Source organism: Maniola hyperantus, chromosome 14 (genome assembly GCF_902806685.2).
Source record: "Maniola hyperantus chromosome 14, iAphHyp1.2, whole genome shotgun sequence".
NCBI lineage: Eukaryota > Metazoa > Arthropoda > Insecta > Lepidoptera > Nymphalidae > Maniola > Maniola hyperantus.
The window spans coordinates 1978409-2005580 of NC_048549.1; the positions used below are offsets into that span (position 1 = coordinate 1978409).

Here is a 27172-nt window from a genome sequence, read left to right on the forward strand (position 1 = left end):
TAGTTTTTATAGGTAGGTAGGTACTTATACTAGTTGAACCATATTTAAAACTCGTGATTTAAGATATTTGCAAGCGACATCAGCAAGCCATTTCGGGTGTAAACCTAGCTAGACCGTGTAATTTATGTGTAATTTTGGTTAATAACTTGGAACTTTAGAACTAATATTACAGTTTATTTACATAAACTGTGGAAAAAGTAAAAGTAAAATCCAAAGGGGTATGGGTTTAGTAAAAACTGCCATACCCCTTCCAGAGGTTAGCCCGCTTCCAGATGAGATTGCAGTCAAGGGCTAACTTGTATCTGAATAAATAAACGTCGTCTACCGACGATCTCTCGTAGTGCGTCCTGTGGTATTTTAAGTGGAAAGTCCTGCGTTGGATTCCGATCATATTAATCAACTCTTTTTTTTTAAACTTTCAACTTACCAAGCAACAAGCGTATGAGTAGATTATGTCCTTCTTCCTCAACAGTTTCTCTTCCTTAACTTAGAACTCATTGACTCCCACTAAGTTAAAGCACTAATTTTTAACCCACGAATATGTTTGAAAGATCCTTATTAGAAGTAACATGATAATACCAAGCAACAGAAGCATGAGCGGGTTCTAGAACTACTCAATATACTTCTTTTACAACGGTTCCTATTCTTTGACTTGGAATTCATTGACTCCCACTAAGTTTAAGCATTCATTTTTAACCCACGACTATGTTTGAAAGATCCTTATTAGAAGTAACATGATAATACCAAGCAACAGAAGCATGAGCGGGTTCTAGAACTACTCAATAAACTTACTTCTTTTACAACGGTTCCTATTCTTTGATTTGGAATTCATTCATTTTTAACCAACGACGTTTGAAAGATTCTTAGTAGCAGTAACATGAACTTACCAAGCGACCAGAGTATGAGCGGATTTTTGAACTGCTCGATATACTTCTTCCACAGCGGTTCTTCTTCCTTGAGTTGGAGCTGGTTGGGTCCCACAACGCTTAAGCAGTCCACTTTTACTCACAATGATGTTTGAAAGATCTGCTACTAAGCAGTGACATTAACTTACCAAGCAACAGAAGTATGAGCGGGTTCTGGAACTGCTCGATATACTTCTTCCACAACGGTTCCTCTTCCTTGACTTGGAACTCGTTTGGTCCCACGAAGTTCATCCGGTCGTTTGCTTCGCGCCATGATAATCCCCGACGCACGTCTACTTGAAGACGTTCCGCCACCTACGACAGAAAAAATGTATGTATCAGTTGATCTCAGTGGATCTGTTTTTTTGTCCAGTACCGTATTACTGAGTTTACTTTAGTCTCAGACTCTCTTGTAAGGACTTCCACACGCCACGGTCTTGCACCGCCTGAATCCAGCGGCTCCCTACGGAGTCTCAGTAGATCAGTTATTACACCCGTACCCCTAATCGGATTCTATGCGACATTGTACTTGAATGCTAAAACGCTTTGCGTTAAAAACTGGTACCTTCTGTCGTACGATAGAAGCATTGAGAACACCTCGTTCTTAATGTATCTTCCATAACCATGCAGCCATGAAAGCACCTACCATTTAACAATCATTTTATTAATATTTGGAACGGGTAATGGACAAAATTCAGAAGCAAAACATCCTGTGTTATTCGTAATCTAATACATAATATTTATGTGCAACCATCGCGTGCAGGGATGACGCAAATAGCAGTTAGGTATGGTACCTACTTATTTCTATACTCTCGACTTCATTGTTAATAACGAAAACTAAAAAGGAATTTTCCTTAATTTTGTTACCTTGCAGCAAGGTGACCATTTTGGCACAGTCTTTAGTATTTATGTACTTTGTATGCAAAAGCAAAAGGAGGAAAAAGGATCTCAATCGCTTTACATCAACAGCATTAAATGATAATATTTGACGACCTTTTTGGCGCCTCGGACTTTCAATCGAACCAAAAATACCAGAATTCGTTTAACGGCAAATCAAACCTGACTTGGCCTGGAAACCATCCCGGTAGGTAAAGAATTTTTGCAATATAATACCGTAATATCGTGAACATCTTCTATATACTTATATAAAAATGAGCTATATATTAATCGCTGAATGTGTTGCTGATCGCAAATCTTGAGAACAGCTGAACCGATTTCGCTAATTCTTTTTTTATAATATTCCTTGAAGTACGGGGATGGTTCTTACGGAGAGAAAAATTAAAAAAAATCCTGAAAAAGAATCGACTGTTAGGCGGTACGAAGTTCGCTACTAGTACCTAATCATATAAAACAGTTCAACTTGTGTTTTTGTAGCTGATGTAGACAGTGTTTTTGTCGGAGTATGTACATGAGAGTATGCATGTAAACAATTTATCTTTTTCAGTTACATGGGCCTATACTTCCTGCAACTGGCGGCACGACAATGCCACCGCCAAGACGAGCACAGCTGTACCATCCCTTTCTCCGAGCCATTCAGGACATTTTTGACCCCCCTGAAACTTCGTTGTGGATGAACCTAAATCCTGAATTTTCAGTGCCCAAGAGGTCATAATATGACTAGGTATATTCCCGAATTAATCAATTTGAACCTGTTGTACGTCAAAGCTTCTTAATTTTGTCACTCGCTCATCAAAATTCATCAAAATTCTAAGGTAACTTCTAGCAGACACACAAGCTTCAAATGAACACATATCATATTCATGGACCCTTAATTATGAATTTTAAAAGAAAACGCTCTCTACATAATATATACTAGCTTATGCTCGCGACTTCGTCCACGTGGACTACATAAATTTCAAACCCCCATTTAACCCACTTAGGGGTAGAATTTCGGAAAATCCTTTTTTAGTGGATGCCTACTCTTTACAAAGAAGATACCCTCCAAATTGCATATCTCTAGGACCAGTGGTTTAGGCTGTGCGTTGATATATCAGTCAGTCAGTCAGGACTTTGAATTTTATATATAGGACAGGTATAGATTATCTCTGTCAACATCAACTTATTTTAAAGTTTTCAGTTATAGAAATAAAAATAATAACCCTGTTATATTTCTGAACCCTTGTGTAATATTGAGAGGACGGGCGTTAGTGTTAATGTCGAGTCTGAAATCTGAATTAATGAGATGCGCTAAGCGTCAGAGCTTAGCTATTGTGTCGAATGATCTGTATTGTCTGAAATGTCTGTCTGTCTGAGATTTGTATTATACCTACTCGTAATAGCTGAGCTCTATATTAAAATTAATCTGCTGTAAGTATTTTACGTCTCAGTTAACTCACAGAGATATTCTAATTTAAATAACAAGTAGTAATTTGTAAGTGTCAACGAGTATTTATAAATCTATGGTGTCAACATGGGTGACGAAAATAGTCATTATCATTATGTCAACCGCCATCGCCACCCGGCCCAATACCACGGCTCTCCTCTCAAAATAGGAAGGTTCATGCTATTGTACGAGAGCGGTGTGCAGGCTCGACCGTACCAAAGGGGAGATCTCCCACCGAGCGGTTGGTTGTGCTCGGTAGCGCCAGCTGGGCCGACGGTTGTATCTTGAAACTTCTATATATAGTCCAGATTGCAGAACACTCTGTTAGTGCGAGTACTGTAGGCGGTACATTTGTTCGGGACTATGTCATCGATTGAACAGCGCCATCTAGTTTCTATTGTGGCAACCGCCACACTATAGTCCAGCATGCTGGCCAAGTGTGTAGTGACAGATTTCACACGACAAAAATAATCTAACCATATCAATCCTCCGGAACGCAAACCATCTCTGCACATATGAAACACTGAGGTCAGTTCAGTGGTTCAGCCGTGAAATTATACTTGAAAATAATTTTAGATAACTTATCATCTCAACCTATCACCGCACCGGCCTACTACTGAGAAGGTCTCCTCTCCGAATGAGAAGGGTTTAGACTTAAGGCCATAATCCACGCTGGTCAAGTGCGGATTGGCAGATTTCACACACCTTTGAGAACATTATGGGAAACTCTTAGCCATGCCGGTTTCCACACGATGTTTTCCTTCACCGTTAAAACAAGTGATATTTATTGATTTAGACACTTTTACTTGGAAATTTCCCTTTACCCTACAGCAAAATGTAAAGGTGAAACTGACTAATTAATATTTATAAATAAAAAGAGCGACGATAAATAATAAATAATTATTATAATATGCCACCAAACTGGTTCATCGGCAAATTCCTACCTACAAACATAAATACAGTAAATAACCTGATTGGTATTAATAAACAGGACACAAAATGCCCCGTTTATTGCATGACGAAATATGCACCTACTACAGTAGAATGGAGTTTCTCTACGTCTACCTAATCAGAAATGAGGAGATCCATATAAGAACCAGAGTAACAGACATAGCTCAACGAGTTGCGAAGCTGAAGTAGCAATTGGACAGGGCTCGAGAAACCGGTAGACGTGACTTCGCACAGGAACGTTTCCACCTAGTGGGGGGTCTACCAAAGCTGGTAGACCTCCCACTAGGTGGAAAGACGACATCAAACGAATCGCAGGGAGGAGATTCGCGCCGCAAAACCATGGCTTGAAGAAGTCTCTACAGAGACCTATCTTTTTTGGAAATTCGGTATTTGACAACTAGTCAAATCAGTAACTTTTTATCAAACGTCAAAACGCGCGCTTAGTATGCGAGCTACTATGAAATACTGAAATGTGACGTCACAATAATTTGACGTGCTTTTTTGGTTTAATCGATAAGTTAAAATGGTTATTACTCTTAAAACTAACAAAGGACATGGATTTTACATATTTTGGAAGACCCTGTTTTTTTTAATAGAGATAGCGAGCAAACGAGCAGGCGAGTCACCTGATGTTAAGTGATTACCGCCGCCCATGAACATTTGCAGCACCAGAGGAATCGCCGATGCGTTGCCGGCCTTTTAGGAATTTGTTGGTCCGGCCGCACCCCTTGAATAACCCCATGTTGTAATCTAGTGGGAACACCGCCGATGGGAGTAGTATTTAATAATCACTAAGAACTAAATTATTTTGTACACAGGCAAATACCCAATTGTGATAGAACAATTGACTGAATGAAAAGACGTAAATTTTCACGATGATAATAATTAATGGAGATGACTGTAATTCTACGTCTATACAATGTGAATAAACATAGTATAACAATATGTGATAATTTATTACTTGCAAATATTGGGACAGCTGATTAATTTTATTGAACGAGTTTTTGTTCTACAAGCAGATGCTCGTCACAGCTAAACAGTTGTGTAGCTAGCTGTTAGTGCCTACTCATTCGAACATTCCATCTTGGTCATAAATATGACCAAGATAGAAGAGTAAAATTGAATGTTCGAAAGTTAGAAACGAAATAAAAAACCGGCCAAGTGCAAGTCAGGCTCGCGCAATGAGGGTGCCGTACTACAGTCGTATTTTTCGATATTTTGCACGATAATTCAAAAACTATGATGCATAAAAATAAATAAAATCTGTTTTAGAATGTACAGGTGAAGACCTTTCATATGATACCCCACTTGAAATAGTCACTCACTTCGAAAGTTGAAAATACTAATTATTAGTTCATGACCACAATTTAATTTTTTTTTGTGTGATCTAACCCTAAATTCACGGTTTTCAGATTTTTCCCCAAATGTCAGCTATAAGATCTACCTACCTGCCAAATTTCATGATTCTAGGTCAACGGGAAGTATCCTGTAGGTTTCTTGACAGACAGACAGACAGACAACAAAGTGATCCTATAAGGGTTCCGTTTTTCCTTTTGAGGTACGGAACCCTAAAAAATATGCACCCTATCGAGTTAGTAGATTATCCCGATGTGTTAACTCGGATAATAGGTATATAGTAATTAAAGTAAGGTCGGGACTTGGACTACCTGAAATTTCATACATCTCGCAAAATTATTAAAATATCTCCTTGCATTATGTTTGTACCAACAAATGTTATCCTTTTTTACAGATCTAATAGAAATTACTTACACATAATTACGAGAATATTACGTTATGAAATAGGTACATAGTTCGAAAAATCGATAGATGTTGGGTTCCCAAGGTACTAGATTGCTGATTGGCGACCTCAGATCGGAAAGCGCAGCATTGGAAGACTCTCCACTAGATGGCAAGGCCACATCAGAGAGGCCCTGGAATTCAGGCGGCGCGAGACCGTGGCGTGTAGATCTGTAGAAGTCCCTACAAGAGACCTATGTATGTCGGTTGACGATGATGATGATGATGATAAAATATTCAACATTTTCTAAGCTATTTGTACACCACATAATAATAATATAATTATTACTACACTAAATCAATAGACAAACACGAGACAACGACCTCGATTTCGAATAAGGTTTTCGACCGCTAGATTGCTTTGAACTTGTACGGTCAAATTACAAAATATGAAATGAACCTATTGCTATTCCAAATAAGCAATTAAACTTACGCGCACTTACTACATAGTACTATTATTTAGTTTGTATTTACGACACTATTTAACAAACTTTCATACGAACGTGTTAATTGAAAATTTTATGTCAATAGAACAAATTACTAAACTATGCTACGTAGTAACTCGTACGTGGCAGTGGTCAAACACCCGTGGCCCTACCGCGGTTGTTTGACAGCTACAATGTCACGATCGCAATCATCTCTGATTGGTTAATGCTCGCTCACTATTGGCCACAATGCATTGTTGCAACAAGAATCGCACAAATTCAGCCAATCAGAACAATTGAGATTGTAATAATGATTGATGCAGGTTTTAGACAATCGCCCTACTGAAGTAATTTCGTAGTTCAATATCTTGTAGAACCTACCTATTTAGCGTACATATCGGAGAATACTAGACTAAAGTGGCTCCTCCTAAAGTGGCTCTGCATGCCGCAGTGTTGTCGTGAGAAAAGCTTTTTGAGCTCTTCTAGCTAATAGGTACAGATATTTGACAGTCCTGAGGTCTCAAAAGCCATGCGAAAGTTACAACAACTTTACACTAGAATATAATAGAATATGTTTTTATTCAAGTAGACTTTTTACAAGCGCTTTCGAATAGTCGGGTAGTTTTAATTTACCACTCAAAGAAACTAGCATATAAATAAATTAAGAGAAGTTTGTCCGAATAATAAATAATAATAATAATTGATTAAAGGAAAAACGAAAAACCTTTTGTCGCCAGTTCACACAAAAAAAACTTTTTTTTTGCTTTTGGCAGGATGATTTTCTCTAGAAATGGGACAACATCGCGGAAAATCTAGGTCGATTAGCAACAGTAGACAAAACAAAACTGAAGCACCTTCTTTTTGGATGTAGGGTTACACTCAAATCTGGGACAGAACAGTGAAACGCGTGTTTGTTTATATGCCTAACTGATAGTGACGAGCTGTTTCGCCCGCGTGGATAAGGTTTTTAAAATTCCTGTGGGAAATCTTTGATTTTCAGGGATAAAAAGTAGCATATATCACTCTGCAAGTCTTTAACTATACCTATCGATGCAAAAAATCACTACAATCCATTGCTCCAGATCTATCATTTGATGATTTTTAAATCATAAAAACCTAACGTTATGTCTTTAGGGTGCCTTCAAATTTGCCGTTAAGTGCCGCGCGGAGGCAGCACGGCTGCAGCCCTGCCGCCGCGATGCTTTGTTAATCCAAATAATTTAAATCAATGAACGATGTTCGGCCGCAGCGCTGCAGCCACGCTACCTCCGCGCGGCAATTAGCGGCAAAAGAGATTGCCCATTTTCTTAGGAGCTTTGGGCCCCCCCTAATATAATTTTTGTGTCACCATGGTTTTAATTTTATTTTGTAGACAAATAATTAACTCTTTATATTCTGCAAACGATTTCTATTTATTCACCCTGGTTATAAAGAAATCTTATTTTTTATATTGCTGATATTGAGGTTATATTTAATTAATACTTCTTCAAAATAAATGCATGTTTACGATTCTAACTGTAATTGTGGATATTTTCAATAATAGAGTGCAAAAAAGTCGTTATAAAACATAGTCGTAAAAAAATAACACATTTTTAAAAAAATTAATTTAAGTTTTGACACGACGCCACAAAAGAGGGCCCGTTCACGGGCGATCTCCTTTGAAAGCGCACTAAGTGGTGATAACAGTACCCAGATAATTTGCTTACGCCCACTATTCACTAAGTACCTAAATCCGCATCGATTCACGTCACATCAGTGTTACCCTGTCACACTAGTGTCACGCAACTGCCCTATTTATCCTATTTGCGGCGTTCAAAGCTTATTAGCGACTGGATCAAAACTGGCAGTTCAAACATTGAAATTATTACCAAGTACCAAAGAATAGACTACATCATTGAACTCAGAGCCCCTACTCTTCAATCCTGATGATGCTGGGTACATCACTCCTAAATCGTGAGGTTTGAGAATAGTGAAATATTATTGTAGGTAGTAATGTGTACGGGAGCGGTGTGCAGGCTCGACCGTACCAAAAGGAGATCTCCCAATGAGCGGTTGGTTGTGCTCGGTAGCGCCAGCTGGGCCGACGCGACGGTTGTATCTTGAAACTTCTATATGTATATAGTCCAGATTGCAGAAAAGTCCGTTAGTGCGAGTACTGTCGGCGGTACATTTGTTCGGGACTACGTCATGAAATGTTATCGATTGAACAGCGCCATCTAGTTTCATCTGTGGCAACCGCCACAGTAAGTACTAAGCATATACATACTATCAATATCATTGAACTCCAACTCTCAACTCCTCAATCCTGATGCTGTAAGGTACTGCACTCCTAAGCTGTGAGACTTGCCTTTACCAGGAGCAGATAAGTTTGAAGAAGTATAAATGTACCAACCTCCTCCCAGCTGAGGATGGAGCTCTCGACCGCACTGATCCACATGTCGCCGGCGCCCGCGCTCGCGTCCCCCGCACCCCGCCGCCCGCCCTCCTCCGTGTTCGAATGCTGCAACAATAGAGAACCCATTAACAATCTCAACCCATCGCGGACCCACTACTGAGCCCAGGTGTCCTCTCGGAATCAGAAAGAGTTTAATTTTAAATACATAACAAAAATTGCGAACCGGCAGGAATCGAACCCGCTTCTCCTGGCATCGCACCCGACGCTCTGACCACTAAGCTACAGCCCGCTTACTGTCAGTGACGAAATTTGTGATATATACATATGTTCACTCAATACTGAAGCGACTGAAGTGTAGGTAAAACACTATAAAAATTATAAAATCAGAAGAGTTTAGGCCTTAATGGCCAAGTGCATATTGGCAAACTAAATATTCTTTGAAACCAGCTGATACCCGAGACTTCGTTCGCGTGAAATTCGTTTTTTTAAGAAATAACTCTATCACTTTCCGGGATAGAAAGTAGCCTAAGGCCATCTTCAAGATGTATGTTATTGCTGTGCGAAGCATCAAGTTCGGTTCAGAGGTTGAACATGTGAAAAGGTAACAGACAGACAGACACACTAACGCAGTTATAATATTATTAGTTTTTGCCTGTGACTTAATCCGCATGATATAATGCATAGATTATTGCACTCGGGGATTGAATAGTTATAATTATCTATCAGTAAAAATATCTGAATCAGGTTGATTAGTTCCTTTTAACAAATCTTACCTCATTTCAATATTAGTATAGAAATTTAAGAATATCAGTTAATTTATTTACCTACACATATTTGGTACAAAGCAGGGTGTGCAATTGATATGAACACATCATTTAATACCTCTTGTAACAAGCTTGTTCCTTATTTACATAAACTCATTTAATAATGAACTATCATTGCTTAGTGTACATATTTGTATGGCTTACTCTAGTTAGTTAAAAGAAGTACTTATTAAGATAGTTGAGACTTGTGAATACCTGTGAAAAATATAATTCCTGTTTTTTTTTAAAGAATATTAGCCATGTTAAATGACTAATGCTCTTTCCCTTTCCAACTAAGCGTCAAGCTTGTGCTAGGAGTAGGTACGACAATAGTGCAACCGGCGGGGTTTGAACTATCGACCTTTCGGTTTTCAGTCCACTCCTTTACCTGTTGAGCTATTGTGGCTCGGTTTAAATCAATGGAGTCTATCACTGGGAGTTCCGAGCCAGTGGTAGATTCACTTGACTGAGTTTTACCATGTCATTTTAAGACTGTAGACTTCTTATAGATTTCCCCGTAACATACAAGTAAAGAACTATTTTGTAAATTCTTTCTTAAAAGTTTAGGCCTAAGCCTAAACTACTAATAGTCCTCTATACATATTAAAGGAAAAGTTGACTGACTGACTGATCTATCAGCGCACAACTCAACTTACTGGACAGATCAGGCTGAAATTTGGCATACAGATAGCTATTATGACGTAGACATCCATCATTATCTATGAGAGGACTTTTGAAAATTCAACCCCTAAGGGGGTAAAGTAAGGGTTTCAAATTTTTATAGTCCACACGGACGAAGTCGCGAGCATAAGCTAGTTTCAGAGATAAGGGGGAATGGTCAATTTTCATCTATTTTCTTAGTGAACTCCAAAACCATGTATTTTAAAATTATAAAAATATATATTTGGCACCCTCTCAACAAGCTCTTTCATTTGATGTCACAAATTATGGTTTGCAAAACTTTTTTTTAAATCTATCTATAAAGTAGGTAGTATGATAGGTAATGAATATTTTAGCAAACAGTGAGGTTTAAGAGTAAACTAAAACTTTTAGTTAAATGATAAATAACATGAATAAGCCTTTTATCTTAAACAAGCAATGTCCTATTTAATAATGTGAAGAGCTTAATGAATGATAATTTAGGTTAACACCACTTAGTCACGAAGAGCTCTGAAATGGCTGACAAAAACATTTTACAGCTGGAAGGAAATTTTTTGCTGGAATTTAAAGGAAGGCACCTAAAGAGCGCTAGTGTCTTAACCAACAAGGAAATTGTTTATTTTAACACTTTCGCCGATAAGTCGCACGCAGTGAAAGTAAGTAGAATTGCAAACGAGGCAAAGTCGTGTTGGCGGCCTAATAAAAATTGCATCGACGTTTTTCTTTACGTAAAAAATCTTATACAGTGCACTCTAAAGTCAAAACTATAACTACGATTCGAGAGAAAAATCTATAGACCGTAGTAGGCTAAAATCACTCCCTTCCACATTGAACTGCAATGGGAGGCGTACGTAAACGCCTGGTACAACAATGAATTAAACGACATTTTTTAATTACCATGGCTCCCGAATTACCAGCAATGACTGACTAACACAAAGCATTTAATGAATCAATAACATCTGGATGGTACACAAACAAAATCAATAATTTTAACAACTCTTATGCACTATAGAATACATACCAGACTGGCCGTGTCTTGGCTGTCTAAGGAGTATTTGTCGGTCTCTCTTGCTTGGTGGTCGGAGAAATTCTCATATTTGCGTGTAGGGCTACTTCTCATCTTTCACGAAAAATGTCTTGGAGCTTAGGACTCGAAAGACATTTTTTATTTCACCGAAAAGACAACACAAACCACGCAAGATCGCGAATTCACTAACAAAATGACAGCTGACTCGACAATTTGACAACCAAGAAGAATGACGTTACAATCAATGTCAAACGCAAATGTCAAACATCAAACAAATTACGCGTTCAAGTTTTTTTTTTTTTTTTTTTTTTTTTTTTTTTTTTTTTTTTTTTTTTTTTTTTTTTTTTTTTTTTTTAATACAATAAAACTTAAAGCTAGCCTTATCTAATTACTATATAAATCATGACCGCGTGGAATGGTGCCAAGAATACTGGCTGCATTTCCGCGCTGGACAGCTAGGCTGATCCGCTGCGCAAAAAATGAGCCAGCCCTTCTGTCACCAGTTGAGGCTATTAATCGCGGTGAAATGTCTCGTAAAAAATTTTTAGCACTAAGACTCCATGGCCCCAGGGTCTCCACGGCAAACGGCACAAAAATGTAACTCTCTATAAGAGAGGCATACTTGCGCCGCTTGCCGTTTTCAGCTGTTTCTGCTGCGGCTCCCGGTCTTGATGCTGTCTTCCTGATATGACACGGGGCCAATGTGTCAACGCAAGTTGCGTCCCACATTAGCGCCCGTCCCCGTTCCCAGGGAACCAGCGTCAATCCATCAGGTCTCTTGCCATCATCCCGACTAATCCCTGCCGGCTCAATGAGCGCAGGAATATTTATGGTGGCAAGAGCTCTTTTAATTGTATCGTTAAGAGAGCCATGCCTAAACAGCCTACCGGAGCTCCTTTGGCAAGAGAGTCCGTGGATTCCAAATTTATCAACCTCTTTTCCACACGGACATCTGTGCTGATGGCACAGTGGTGTTCCCAATCTGAGACCTAGAGCCACACGAAAACTTTCGTTATCTAAAAGTGTGCCGAGATTTTTTGATGGCAAGGCATGCAGCCAATACCCAGATTCCTTTTCGGATAATGCTAGAAGCCTGGCACGATCTCTGTCACTTGTAAGATTTTGAACCAAATTCGTATGTGTCAGTTGAACCAATGGCAAATCCCAAAGTTTTTGTGTAGTACGTTCCTTCGGGATGTCGACATTGGGACATCTGACCTTCCAACTCTCTAGGGCCTCTGTGGCATAGGTCAATGATGAATTGGATTTGAGAATTTGAGAGCTAAGCTCTTTTATACTATGCACAGAGGACAGAAAAGCCGGAAGAGCTACACTGGAAATTTTCCTCACGCCGATGCCACCGTACTTGACCGGTAAAGTTGCTTGGTTCCAGGAGTGCTCATCAAAAGTTAAATTTAGAATTTGTTCTAGTGTACTTTTAAGGGTGGCATCCATGTTATCGAGTAGAATATAATATACTAATAGTAGTAGTAGTTATCGTTCAAGTTAATAATTTTGAAATGATAGGTTTTAAGCAAATATTAAATTTTGAAAAATGAGTAACTAACTAGTTAGGTATTTGCGTGCGACTTAAATTCTTGTTTTGTTTCTGTAAGGTCCTCAATAAAATAAATTTATAATTTATTTATTTTATTTGTATTTTTTTTTCATTTAAGTTTTCATTAAATATTCAATTTATTTTATTATTTTCATTTCATTGTTTTAAACAATTATACATCAATTGCATTTAGATTTATGTTTTAAATGGGTTCAAATTACCTGAACAAATGACTATTTCTTTATTTATTTTATTAAATGGAACATTCGAAATCCTTTGTAAAAAAGGCGCGCTTTTTGTCAATATTTGAAATACCTTGGTATAATAGTACGCGACAGTTTTTGATGACATTCGGGGTGGAGATGACTCGCACACCCACACAGTACATAGCCCCCGCGATAATAAATTTTTATATTATTTAATTTAAATACTTACATCCCAGTTAACCGGTTCATCCTCCCACAGTTGAATTTTCGTGTATTCCCTATATCCATCTTTATCGTTTCTGCTACGACGAAACATTTGAACACATCGCGTGTCTCACTCATACAAATGGCACTTTAACAACCTACACTATTTTGCAACGTTTGCACATAATTTATATAATACCTAACACTTCATTTTTTCTGGTAAGTACTTTACTAGTTTGTTCACGAATTGTACTTGAAATGAATTTAAATCAATTTTTAACGTGTCGTATGACGTATCCAACATAAAATATTTATTATAGGTTCCAACTAAGGTAGGTACTACATATCTACTGACACTCGTGTATAAATCGTGACTAAACCGTGTTTTACGTTCGTGTTATCTAAACATAATGTAAGTATTGTGGGCGATATGCCTTATCATTTCGTTTGGCCTTACGCAAATGCTTTTGAATGTAATTTTCTAATTCAATAAGTTGATATTCAATTTATTACTTAATTGCATACATCATTAGAGGTATAAATACCGTAAATAACTTAATTACTGATTAATTACCTATTTCAGGGATAGGACTAAGTATGCGAAATTGACTGTTGCCTTTTCCTTTTCACCGCTGAACTGATCTTAATGAAATTTGTAATATATTTTTGTAACATAGCTTGCATATTGGAGATAGAATATATAGGATACGTTTTTTATAACTCGAAAAAACAAAGAATTTTAAACATGCTTTACCAATACATCATATCAATATCTATATATTGCATATACGCACAATATAATGATTGGTAAAGCATGTTTAAAATTCTTTGTTTTTTCGAGATATAAAAAACGTATCCTATATATTCTATCTCCAATATGCAAGTCGCGCGGCTGATTTGAATGCACCCATAGTTTTAAGACAAACGCACATTTGCTTGCACCCAACGCAACTTACAATAAAACACAATTAATGTGCGTTTAGCTTGGACGAATTAACATTTAGTTTAAAAGCCTGTAGAAATAAAAAAAACTAACAAATCAGTTCTATACATGATTTTATTTAAATATTCCTATAATTACATCACACAAATCGGTCTACGCTTTGAGCGCGTCTTGGAGGCCGTATCCAGGCCCGGTCGGCTCCTCCGTCAGAGACGTCAGCCCTCCCAGAGGCTCAGCGGCGAATCTGCCGTTCCTAAGACAAAATCTAAATATATATTATAAAAAAAAGGTGACTGACTGACTGATCTATCAACGCACAGCTCAAACTACTGGACGGATCGGGCAGAAATTTGGCATGCAGATAGCTATTATGACATAGGCATCCGCTAAGAAAGGATTTTTGAAAATTCAACCCCTAAGGAGGTGAAATAGGGGTTTGGTGTAGTCCACGCGGACGAAGTCGCGGGCGTAAGCTAGTATAAACTATTTAGATCAACGCCACCGCATATTAAAAGAAATTGTTGCTAATTCTGTTGTATATTAGAATCTTAAACATGGTGAAAATTTTGTGGTTTTAGAGCAGTGGCTCTGTCAGTCTGTCTGTCTGTCTGCTAGCTTTTCACAGCCCATCCGTTTAACCGATTTCAATAAAACTTGTCCGTACCTATAATATAAATGCGAAAGTGTGTCTGCTTGTCTGTCTGAATTGATTTCAATAAAACTTGGTACAGAGATAGCTTGCGTCCCGGAGAAGGTCATATGCTACTTTTAATCCCAGAAAATCAAAGATTTCCCACAGGATTTTTAAAAACCGAAATCCACGCGGACGAAGTCGCCGGCATCATCTAGTAGAATATAAATGCGAAAGTGTGTCTGTCTGCTAGCCTTTCATGGCCCACCTGTTTAACCGATATTCAACAAAACTTGGTACAGAGATAGCTTGCATCCTGGGTAAGGACATTATTGATCCCGGAAAATCTAAGAGTTCCCACGGGATTTAAAAACCTAATCCACGCAGACGAAGTCGCGGGCATCATCTGGTATTATAATAATTTATGTAAGGGTTGATACTTGATATGTACCTAGGTCCAGGTTTCGGTTTCTCGTCTCTCTTTAGTTTCTCAATGATTTCTTTCGTGTCCTCAACTGTCAGGTCTTCCTGAAAATAAGCAAAAAAGGTTTTTTACTACTTTTAAACAGAGGCGGATTATCCCTAAGCAAAGATAATATATACAAGTAAGATCGCTAACGTCATACATTCATTTAAAGCTTGCGTAAAACTCCTTTAAGTCGCCGGTACCTTGTAGGTCAACTCCTTATAGTGTGATGGCATTATTGTGCAAGCTAAAATGTGAGTTATCGAATTTATTTAGTGCCATCTATCGAACAGCTGATGAAACTCAATTTTATTTAGAGCCAACTCAAATTTTACTCAAATAATAAACGAAATCCAAAATCACAGGCAATCATCAAAGGGTCCGGTATCAAGCGTAGGTCAGCAGTTTGGCATCATCAAAAATCCAGGAGCAAGCACAAGTAATCGGGTTAGCAGAATTTCGGAGTTCATATAGCAGAAACAATTCACAAACGAAATAGGGAAAAGAAATAAAAGCACTCAGAAAATTGTAATACACCGTCAAATTCAACCGTCACCAATCCAAAGGCAAAATAATAATTTTATTTTCAAGTAACAAGTCATTTTGTTACGCCATCTACTGGAATTTTGTAATACTACTTCAGCTATCCAAAGCAAAATGCTATGGATATCGTAAAGTTCAATGAGTCAATAATTAAAATTAAGAATTAGCTTTTTCCGATGGTGATGTTGTGAAAATTTTGTATTTTGTTACTAAATATAAATAAATTTGATGAACCAGACAAGTAAAATATGATATTTCGTCAAATCCATAAAAAATATATTTCATACGAACCAAGTGACGCCATCTAGTAATAGTCTTGAACTAGTTACAATTTTAAATAGAGAGTGAGCGATCTGTACTTGTTTAATATATTATCTTTGCCCTAAGGCAAACTAGGCACGTGCCTAGGGGCGCGAGATTACAAAGGGGCGATCATGTAGAGTTGAATTAGCGAATCTGCGTCGTTTCGGGTGTGCAGGGCGTCTCCCCGCCTCATACCCCGATTGCCATCTCATAGACAGACATAATTTAATCATACATAGACATAATTTAATTCATATTACATAGACATAATTTTTTTTATATGGCTGCTAGAGGGGCGCCTATTGCTTAGGGCGCTCTCGACATTTAATCCGCCTCTGCTTTTAAACACTAACACTTGGTTGGACACGACTTGTTAAAGGAGTATACCCATGGACAGTACTCTCACAAGAAGCATTGTACCTTAATTTTTTTATTTTTATTAAAGCTAAAATAAAAACATAATTTTTCAATAAGTTTTATGACTTGATGTTTTAGGATTAAAAATCTGAAACTGACTGTTTTATTAAGCCTATAAAGACTATTTTTTTACTTTCTAGCTGAACCTAACCTCATAATAATATTGTCATTTTTTATGGTTAATATTTCTGAAATGTGGGAACCGTTTTCGTTAACTTTTTCTACAGATAGTGCGAGCTCACGCAGGTATTGTTTCACGCGCTCGTGTACTGTGTACGGTTGTAGTACTCACACTAATGCAGATGACGAACGCGGGGTGCGGCACAGCACGCGGGCTGGTGTGCTCCGCTCCCTCTGACGACGCGTCTTGCAGTTAACTTCAAGAACGACTATTTAATTGGCGCGGACTATACAATGCTTTGCTGATGTGAAATTAATGAGGTTTTAGATTTAGTTTAGATTTAAGTCAAGTAAAAACAGCTCACATAGTAGTCGTCATTGACTTGAAGCATCGGAGCATTCACACAGGCGCCCAAACACTCCACCTGAAAATAGAAACAACGATTTCTTACTATATTTAAAAAAAAGTAGTTGCCTTGCCAGAAATTTTTTTCGAAGTGCGGGTCTACATTACACAAAAAAAAATTAAAAAAAAATAAAAACCGCCTTCAATAAGCACAAACAATAAAAATATACTATAAAATACTAATGCCATAGTAGCTTCGTGCGGTTTCATACAAATTTTCGTTTTGCGAAAAAGGGATAGAAGACCCTCTCCCCCACTCCAAAATTAAAAAACCTGTAACTTTGTAAATCTTTGTTGGATTTTAATATTTTTTTCAGTGTAGGTACATCATTATTTTTATCCTAGTTTATAATAAAGTAATAACATTTATCAAATTCAAAAGTAGGCAAATACCCAATTGATATGACAGTCAGTTTATCTTTTTATATGTATAGATTATAATAGTTTAACAGCTCAACTAACCTCAGAAACGGAGAATTTTCCACAAGGACTGTTCCCGCCAACTTGGCAGTTGGTGGCTTCAGTTAAGGTCTTCAGCACAGTGTCGGATCCTCGCAACCAGCACGGTGTTGTGGTGCATACTTGTAGATGGTATTTGCCGATTGGTCGTCTGGAATTAACAAATACCAAATATTTCTAATTTGATGATACTGAGGAAACACGTACACAACACAGACACAACAACACATTTATCAAGATTGAATTTTCAGAGCTTCTAGTTTTAAATGTGAAGGCCCATAACCTATTTATGATCAGGAGGTGGATTGCCCAATAAATTCAATCTTGATAAATACATAAAATATAATTTATTATTTTAACAGAAAGACATTACTTTTTCCAACGATAACGACAACTCATAAGTGACAGACTTACAAATATAGAACGCTATTTTATTCTCTCTTCACTTTAGATGTAATGAGTTTACATACAAGTATATCACGTTCTAATAAGGCTGAGGACCAGGTGAGGTGGCGACCTTTAGGGAAGGCCTATGTCCAACAGTGGACATCCACAGGCTGATGATGATGATGAGCTACTGTTGTTAAGCATAGCTGACTTATTTTTCACGACAGCCAAATTTTTTAGTCTTACCTGATGAACATGGTATAAAAAGTAGCAACTTCATACACCCTCATCCTTGGCAGGTTGAGCATGTCAGCCACTGTATGCATGGCTGAGATAGGAAGCCAGCCTCCGTTCTGACGCTGAGCCAGGTCCAATAGTGGAATCATTGCCCCCCTCTTGTGACCTTCGGGGTATATGTTTAGGAGGGCATCTGCACGCTGGAAATTATACACAATTTTAATTAGTAGACAACACTTTGTTTTATGTTAATACATGCGAGAGGATGCAGGTGTAGAGAGATGGATGGATTTTATGAAAAAGGATATAAAAAGGAGTGGATAGTATGATGACAACTTATAGAAAGGAGTGGAACATAATATGTTGTGCACACACATAGAATGAGGGTAGGATAAGGGCAGGAAAAACAACACTAATCTTCTACTTGTGCCATAATTATCAATCTATTTGGTAGAGTGAAGTTAGGTGTGACAGCAAGGATGTTGTGTAGGACTGGTTTGTTTGTCTACTTTTTCATGCTCAGAGTGTAAGAACAGTATGTCTGGATGTCTAGATAAGTTCCTTCCACTGTCGTACAGCAAGTGGAATGAACTGGAATTTGGTGGCCAACCAGTTAAGAGAGGATAGACTGGACTAGCGATGTCAGTTAGGTATCCAGTAGGGTGATTGTCTAAAACCTGCATCAATCATTATTACAATCTCAATTGTTCTGATTGGCTGAATTTGTGCGATTCTTGTTGCAACAATGCATTGTGGCCAATAGTGAGCGAGCATTAACCAATCAGAGATGATTGCGATCGTGACATTATAGCTGTCAAACAACGGTGGTAGGGCCCCAGTGGCCCTACTGCGGTTGTTTGACAGTTGAGATTGTAATGCCAATCGGAACAATTGAGATTGTAATAATGATTGATGCAGGTTTTAGACAATCGCCCTGCTGGTTAGATTTATCAAACACACTTTATAATTTAGGACTTAGGAACTGCCACAAATGTGTTTTAGAGCTTCTTAAATATTAAACAACTGATTGTAGACATTTTGTTGAAAGAAGATTTAAGACTTGAAGATATGGGCTGGTTAAAGTTAGAGGTTAGGTTCATCGTATTTAAGAAAAATTAAGTAACTCAAATTAAAATTAATTTGTAGTAAATATGCACTTGCTAAGTTCTAAATTCAAAGTGGCTGATATTGAGTTTAAAAAGAGAAGAGAGGAAGTTATATTCAAAACAAACTACTGTCAAAAATACCTTTTTATTTTCGGCCGTAAATTCGAACGGTATACTAGGGTTGTCTTCTGGTGTGTCTCGGTGCACAAACAGGCTATCATGCTGAAGGTTTGCAGTGGTCTGAAGAGCCCTAGAGGACACTCTCCACTGAAAAAATCACAAATTCAACTTCACTTTTCGATTTCGATCTGTCACTTTGTTATTATGTAACGCAATTTAATAAGATTTGGAAGTTGATACATTTTGAGGCTTTCAGGTTAAACGTACCAAACCTTGAGCTCCAGTCCTGAGGCTGGATAGCATGGTTATTGTTTAATTCAATATTATTTTATGCGAAACACTACACTGGCACTACCTCTACCTACTCGATTTTCTTTTTTGAAGTTCAAGCATTCGTTTAGTAATTTAGCACTACGATGACGTTTCGTTAACGTTCGGAAATCTGTCAACATATCGTTTGAGGTTTAGGCAGTTTTATTTTTCCGGTTATTTTTAACGAGACCAACAAGAGGCCAACTATTGATTGTGTCTAATTGTTCCGAGGATTTTAAGTTTATTTTTATAACTGCTTACTTCTAGACAACTTTATAATGTTCATCTATAGATTTAATTTAATTAAAATTAAAAACGCCTGCAGTTTTTAAATAACAAATTATCATAGTTTGGCATTTGCGGCTGCACTTGTTCTTACATTACAATACTGATGCTAATGAAGCCGGGGGCTATACGTAAAATTACAAAGCCGCCGGCACCAGACGGTGTCTCAACATAAGACTAGTTCTTTCACGAAAATATACCTATGGGCGACAGTGGTTGAGATGTGTATGCGTATGGTTATTGCTTCTACATATTTTGTGCTTTTACGTAACAGTCCGTGAAACGAAAGATTCTCTGAACGAACCAATCCGCGGCCGTGTAGATGTCTCAACCGTCACCCCTCACTTTGTACTACCAAATGTTTATTACTAGATGATGCCCTCGGCTTTGTCCGCTAAAATCCCCTGATGTAACTCTTCAGGAATTTTCCGGTCGTCCGCTGGACGCAAGCTATCTTTATCCAATGTTAAAGTGATGGGCCGGGAAAAGCTAACAGACAGACAGACACACTTTCGCAATTAAAATATTAGTATGGATATAGATCGATAATAGGTACGAATTATTGATCTACTACACAGGTACAAAATCAGCGATATTTCGAGATGTACGAGGCTTTAGCTCTGCAAAAATTTATTCGAAAACTTTTTGAGTGAGCTTTTTTTTAAAAAAAGAACTACTAGGTACCTACAATATGAGTCTGGATTTTATATTTTTATGAAATCTCAAAACAACGCACAGCACAGGGTATGCGCAATACAGCCTAATAGCATTCATGCATATAAGTTTTTTTTTTCAAACCAACCTGGCACAAGTAGAACCAATAAAAAACTTTCTTTTTAAAAAAGGAACCATAACGTGAGGTCTCTTAATAAAGCGCTATTGACTTTCGCTTCTAAACGTTAACCCGGTGGATATAAAAGGTATTTCTGAATGCGCTCGCCTATGCCTGGTTCCGCTAAAAATGGAAAACGAGTCAAATGAATAGACAGAATTGGCAAAACAACGAAATGGTTGTTATGGCAACTGCCGCACTCGCACTCGTAGTTAGTAGTGAAGTAATGTTCCGACTACCTACCTAGTTCTACTAAGCACTTAGACGTACTGAATTGATCCGCAGAAGAACCACAGTACCTAACCGACATAGCCCAAAGGTTTGCGAAGCTAAACATTACACGTTGGGATCCTAAGGCACACGAGTAGGTCTATATATTTACTCGTGTGCCTAAGGTGCAGGAATGGCGATCTCACAACGGAAAGCGCAGCTTTGACCAATCTTCCTTAGTTATTATAGGAACGAGTTGTGTACAGTACGCGGCAGAAAGTAATATACATCGGCCTTTAGAATGACATTTTGGCTTTGTAGAGCGTTGTACTGGCCTATTCAGTTACTGATTAATTAGTTATCGTCAACAGTCAATGCATACATACATTGCTGGGCATAGGCCTGTTTTAACCTAAGTAGTCGATGCCATTTCATCGCTCCAGCTAGCCGGGCGGCGCCCTACGCTGCCTATCTCCTTCTCATTCAGAGAGGAAACCCGTGCTTAGTGGGCAGGCGACGTGTAGAGAGATGATGATTGATGATGACAATTTAATTTGTACATTATTCATAATATTAAATATGTTTGATGTAATTGGTAATTAGTAAAACTATGTTGGGTGTCTCTCTGAGGGAGAAAATCCGTAACGAGGAAATCCAGAGTGACCGACATAGCTCAACAAATTAGCCAGCTGAAGTGGCAGCGGGCAGGCCACGTCTGCCGCAGAACCGATGGACGCTGGGGCAGACGTGTTCTGGAGTGGAAACCGCGTATCAGCAAGCGCAGAGTGGGACTGACGACTTGAAGAAGGTAGCGGGAAGAGGGTGGATGAGGCGGAGAATCGTGTGTGGTGGCACGCTCAGCGCGTGGCTGGGAAGTCATATGACGAGCAGTGGACGCAAACAGGCTGATTGATTGTTTTACACTACAAATTAGGTAGGTACATACCATGTGGAATTGAAAGAAAAGTTTTATCGGGCCATTTCTAAACTTCTCGAAGACCAATCACCAAAGGCGATTGGCCACAGTTGGGTCTCAGAATTAGATAACGGCACCTAGTGGCACCATTAATAAGAAATTAAACTCTCAAAGCAGGCGCCGTTCACGACAATGCAACCAAAATTGGGTTTTTTAGAAAGCATATTGTTATTATCTAGCCTGATGTCTGATAGCAGAACTGTTAAAAGTAAAGCGGTTTTAAAAGCTCGTTTATAACGTTGGTAGCGTGAATTACTTGCGAGTTATTTTTCAATAATAATAAATTACTTACTATTGGAGCCATGGAGCCGTGCTCACCTAAATTTTCGCAATTAATATGCGTTTTAAGCAATTAAAATATCACCTTGGATTAACTGTAAAGGAAAACATCGGGAGGAAACCTGCATGCCTGTGAGTTCTCCATAATGACCTCAAAGGTGTGTGAAGTCTGCCAATCTGCAGTTGGCCAGCGTGGCGCACTATGGCCTAAACCCTTCTCATTCTACGAGGAGACCCGGCTAAGTAGTGGGCCGGTAATGCGTTGATCATGATGAAATACATATTGACTTTTGTAACATTTTGTGATTTGAAAAGAGCAACTGCAGAGTTTCTTGCTGGATGTACTCAGTAGAATCTCTATTCTGATGAATGGTCACAGACGTAGCTTAAGAGACACTAATAAAGACATGAAATAAATCAATTTTGATTTTGATTTTGCAGGAACTTCCACACGCCAGGGTCTTGCTCCACCTGAACTTGGTACTTACTACCAATCAGGCGGTTTTATTAATGAGCCTATAGAGGTACCAATTAGAAGCATCTGACGCAACCATAGGGACGCTGTGACCTTTAGCTTTTTATGAGCTTTGAGAATTATGCTAAACATTCGACCTACAGACGTTCTAAGAATCAGGTATAAGTTTTAGCGCTTTGCCATTTATTTAATGCTTCGTAGGTATAAAAGCTGCGCATATTTAGGATGTCTTTGATCGGACATTGGAGATAGAACTTACTGGTAATTCCGCGAAAAAGATAAAATGTTTATTCTTTTTTTTTTATTCATTATAGGCAAACGCTTGACCACAATCACACCTGATGGAAAGTGATGATGCGGCCTAAGATGGGACGCGTTTACCTAAAAGATGCCTATTCACTCTTGTTTTAAAGACAACCTGGGTAGGGTTGTAATTGGTAGGAAACACATATCGAGGAGATGTTAATGCTCCAGAACTTCATGACCAACTGTGTCGCATACATGTCCCTGAATCCAACAGTAATCTTCGTCCACGAAAAAATAAACTTTTCGTGGTCCCACATCATCGCACTGTTGCTAGATCTATGTCACCTATACCCCGTTCATTAGCATCATTCAACGCGCTTTTGGACAATAATGCTCAATGGGACCCATTTAATGATGGGTCTATAATACTGGTTCGGGAGTTACTGAAGTACGCTGAGAGCATTGCATGAATATGTCATTCAATGTTCTCAGCGTACATATTCAAAATTCTTTGATCTTTTATCGTTATGTATTTTATGTCTTTTTTCTTGTACCTTTATTCGTATTTAAATTTATTATTAATCATCTAGTTAGTGTAAGTGGCACTGCCGTTCTAATTAGATATAAAATAAATAAATAAATAAATAAAATAAATAAATATCGTGGAAGAGTATTCCAAACCTTAGCCATGCGTATGAGGAATGATGACGCAAAACGCGTCGTGCGTGTAGATGGGAATTGGGATGTCGACGACATGAGGATGGAAACTCGCCCGACGTCTTGCGGTTCGGTGATAAAATGGATAAAATTCAATTTAGATATAACGTTAATCCATACAGATGCGAAAGTGTCTGTCTGTCTGTCTGGTACCTTTACACAGCTCAAGAATTTAACCGATATTGACGAAAGGTATAAAAACAGCTTGCATTACAGGGACAAACCTAGGATACTTTTGTCCCGGAAAATCAAAGAGTTGCCACAGATGTTAAAGAGCCTAAATCCATGTGGATGAAGTCTCGGGCGTTAAATAACTATTTGGTACAGAGTTAGTTTAGTTTTTTTTTAAATTCTCATTTGAAGAACAGAGTCGCTAGTGTGACTATGTGGCTCTCGCAAGTCTATATAAAACACTAAAATCTAGATCTAAATACTATTTAGGTAGGACTAATTATTGTTACGAGTTACGACTACCGAAAAAAAAAATGCTAGCCAAAAATACCTATACTAACCTAATGTAAAATTAACGTTCTGGTCCAAAATCACACGTTACCCACTTCACACGCGATAAGACCATTTAGACAGATGGACGGACGGACGGAGCAATTGTAAATAAGTACTCTCAAATTATAGGTAACTAGTATGTAATTGATTTTTATTTCACGTCTTGTTAAGTGGTAGCGAGTGGGGAATGAAAGAATGCCAAATCTAATATCTCTCAACGGTTATACTCACGTGTTTAGTCGACGTTAGCCCGACTAGTTTCGAACCCATCCGGGGTCTTTTTCAAGGGAGTCAGTTCGCGCACGCGTCGTGGTTGAGACTGCGCGCCGCTGCTCGCACAGCCCACTGTATAAACACGTGAGTATAGCCGTTGAGAGATATTACATAAAATGGAAATCACTCACGATAGTTTAAACGGTAAAATACCAAATCTAATAAAATAATAGTTAAGTACCTACCTACAATAGCAGTGGCGTGCAACTCATAGAGGCATAAAAGCGCTGCTTACCCAAGAAATAGTTAACTCAGTTGAATTACTCAATGGTCATAATCCTTTGGCTTGCTTACCTAACTAATGCTTACCCTGGCTTTTAAAGTGGCGTGCAACTCATAGAGGCATAAAAGCGCTGCTTATCCAAGAAATAGTTAACTCAGTTGAAATTGCTCAATGGTCATTATCCTTTGGCTTGCTAATGCTTACCCTGGCTTTTAACCCTATGCACGCCACTGTACAATAGGTACCTTTGTCTTCTTTGTAGGCTACAATCTAGGAGGTCATGGCAAAGCCTAAGTAAGTATACCTAAGTCTTGAGATAACTCTCTTGTCAATTCTATATCCTTACTTAATCCATACTATATACATATACTATATATATATATATATATATTATAAAGAGGTAAAGTTTGTAAGTTTGTTTGTAGTGAGTAATCTCTGGAAGTGAAAGAAAGATACACTATTCCTGAGTTACAGACTATATTTTATTTTGGAAAAATTAGAGATTCCAACGAAAATTATTGTAATAAGCTACCCGAGCGAAGTCGGGTGGATCAGCCAATTCTCTAATATTCCAGCGTACGTTTGAAAATTAATTTTAAAAAGAATTCTTTGAATTAAAAAAATAGTTCTTATAGCTGTCATTAGATGATGATAGATGGCGTTAGTAGGTTCGTTTTTTGATATCGGAAAAGAAAACTTAGAGATGCCGAACATACGAATCAGGATGATATGAGATCATTAATTTTACCAATATTAACCAATATTAACTTATCAAGATCATTCCGTTGTCTGTCTGTCACGACCCGTCAAGGGTATCCGAACCTATAGAGAGTATAGGTAGGTACTGGTAGATGCATCCGACTATTCGTAAGTGCTTGTAAAAGTTTATACGAATGAAAAAGATTTTTATTTATTATTTATTTATTATAGGGTAGGTACCTATAACCTACTTACTTCCCGTTGACCTAAATTTGACAGGTAAGTAGCAATGTCTTATAGCACAAATAAAGGGTAAAATCCAAAAACCTTGAATTTATGGCTACATTACAAAAAAGTGTAGTATTTTGCAATGGTACAGTGCGACAAGGCTATCTTGGCGCGTGGCGAAAATCGGAACTAACAATGCCGTCAAGTGTCCACTTTGTTCTTGTTATATTCTAAGCCTTTGTTCTCCAACAGCGCCCCCCTGTCAATGTCATTCAAGAGCCAAGAAAGCCTTGTCGGCACTATGGTTCTATCCTTCGTGTGCGACTCGCACTTGACCGGCTTTTTAACTGGTAGAAGCTAATGCTAAATCTCGGATATTTTGCATCATTCAGAGGAATTAAGACCAAATAGATTAATCGCACAAGTGCCTTTGGAAGTCAGTACAAAAAATCAGGACGCTGCTTTACAAAGGATTTCCACTTTAATAAGCCGCCACGCGCGACAAGTGTTAAAGCGTTCGAGAACAGATAGAAAAAAGAAAGAAAAAGATGCTGGCGATACGAAAAAAGATAAAAAACCGGCCAAGTGCGAGGCAGACTCGCGCACCGTGGGCTCCGTACTACAGTCGCATATTTTCAAAATTTTGCACGATTAAACTATTATGCAAAAAATAAATAAAAACCTGTTTTAGAATGGACAGGTAAAGCCCTTTCATGTGGTACCCCACTTGGTATAGTTATCTTACTATACCAATATACTATAGGTTGAAAATACTAATTATTATTTGTTCATGAACACAATATTTTGACTTCGGTTGTCGGATTTATTCCTTTACTTGTGCTATAAAACCTAGGTAGGTTTTGCCAAATTTCATGATTTTAGGTCAACGGGAAGTACCTACCCTATAGGTTTTCTTGACAGACACGCACCCGACAGATGGACAGACAGACAGAGATACATACATAGAAATGGCTTGCATCCCGGGGACCGACATAGGCTACTTTTTATCTCGGAAAAGCAGAGTTTCCACGGGATTTTTAAAGAACTTAAATCCGAGTGGATAAAGTCGTGGACAGCATCTAATATATATTTAGTACAAAAATAGCTTACATTTCGAAGACGATTATAGGCTACATCTAATCCCGAAAATTCAAAAAGTTCACATGGGATTTAAAAAACCTAAATCCACGCGGAAGTCGCGGGCATCATCTACTAGTCTATACAAATGTAGTAATGTATAACTACTATGTAACTACAATTTTGGTACATAAAAAATAATAATAAAATAAATCTTCTAAATAATATAAAAGGAAAAGCTGACTGACTGACTGATTGATCTATCAACGCACAGCTCAAACTAAGAGGGATTGAGCTGAAATTTGGATACAGATAGCTTTTATAACGTAGACTACCGTTAAGAAAGAATTTTTGAAAATTCAACCCCTAAAGGGGTAAAATAGGAGTTTGAAGTCCACGCGGATGAAGTCGCGGGAATAAACTAGTAAATAAATAAAAGGACAA

At 38.1% G+C, this 27172-nt stretch overlaps 2 protein-coding genes across 3 annotated transcripts in view; both read right to left on the reverse strand.

Moving 5' to 3' along the window:
- Window positions 1–13604, reverse strand: part of SPoCk (secretory pathway calcium atpase) — a 51558-nt gene extending 37954 nt beyond the window's left edge. Inside the window, exons 1-3 of one of the 2 annotated variants that reach the window (XM_034975487.2) lie at window positions 13280–13604; window positions 8794–8901; window positions 1055–1220 (exon numbers count right to left, since the gene is read on the reverse strand). In XM_034975487.2, coding sequence (XP_034831378.1) covers window positions 1055–1220; window positions 8794–8901; window positions 13280–13366 — 361 coding nt within the window. In that variant the 5' untranslated portion in view covers window positions 13367–13604. Of the gene's footprint in view, window positions 1–1054; window positions 1221–8793; window positions 8902–11280; window positions 11477–13279 lie in introns of those variants that run through there. The other variant, XM_034975486.2, reaches the window with a different exon arrangement.
- A 689-nt stretch (window positions 13605–14293) lies between these two features.
- ND-24 (NADH dehydrogenase ubiquinone) lies at window positions 14294–19817 on the reverse strand. Its single transcript, XM_034975362.2, has 7 exons — window positions 19660–19817; window positions 19414–19539; window positions 18176–18366; window positions 17546–17693; window positions 17043–17102; window positions 15280–15356; window positions 14294–14450 (listed from the first exon to the last, which is right to left on the reverse strand). Exons 1-7 carry the CDS (start codon window positions 19693–19695, stop codon window positions 14351–14353), a joined length of 738 nt encoding a protein of 245 aa, XP_034831253.1. The 5' UTR covers window positions 19696–19817; the 3' UTR covers window positions 14294–14350.
- Between the last annotated feature and the right edge of the window lie 7355 nt (window positions 19818–27172).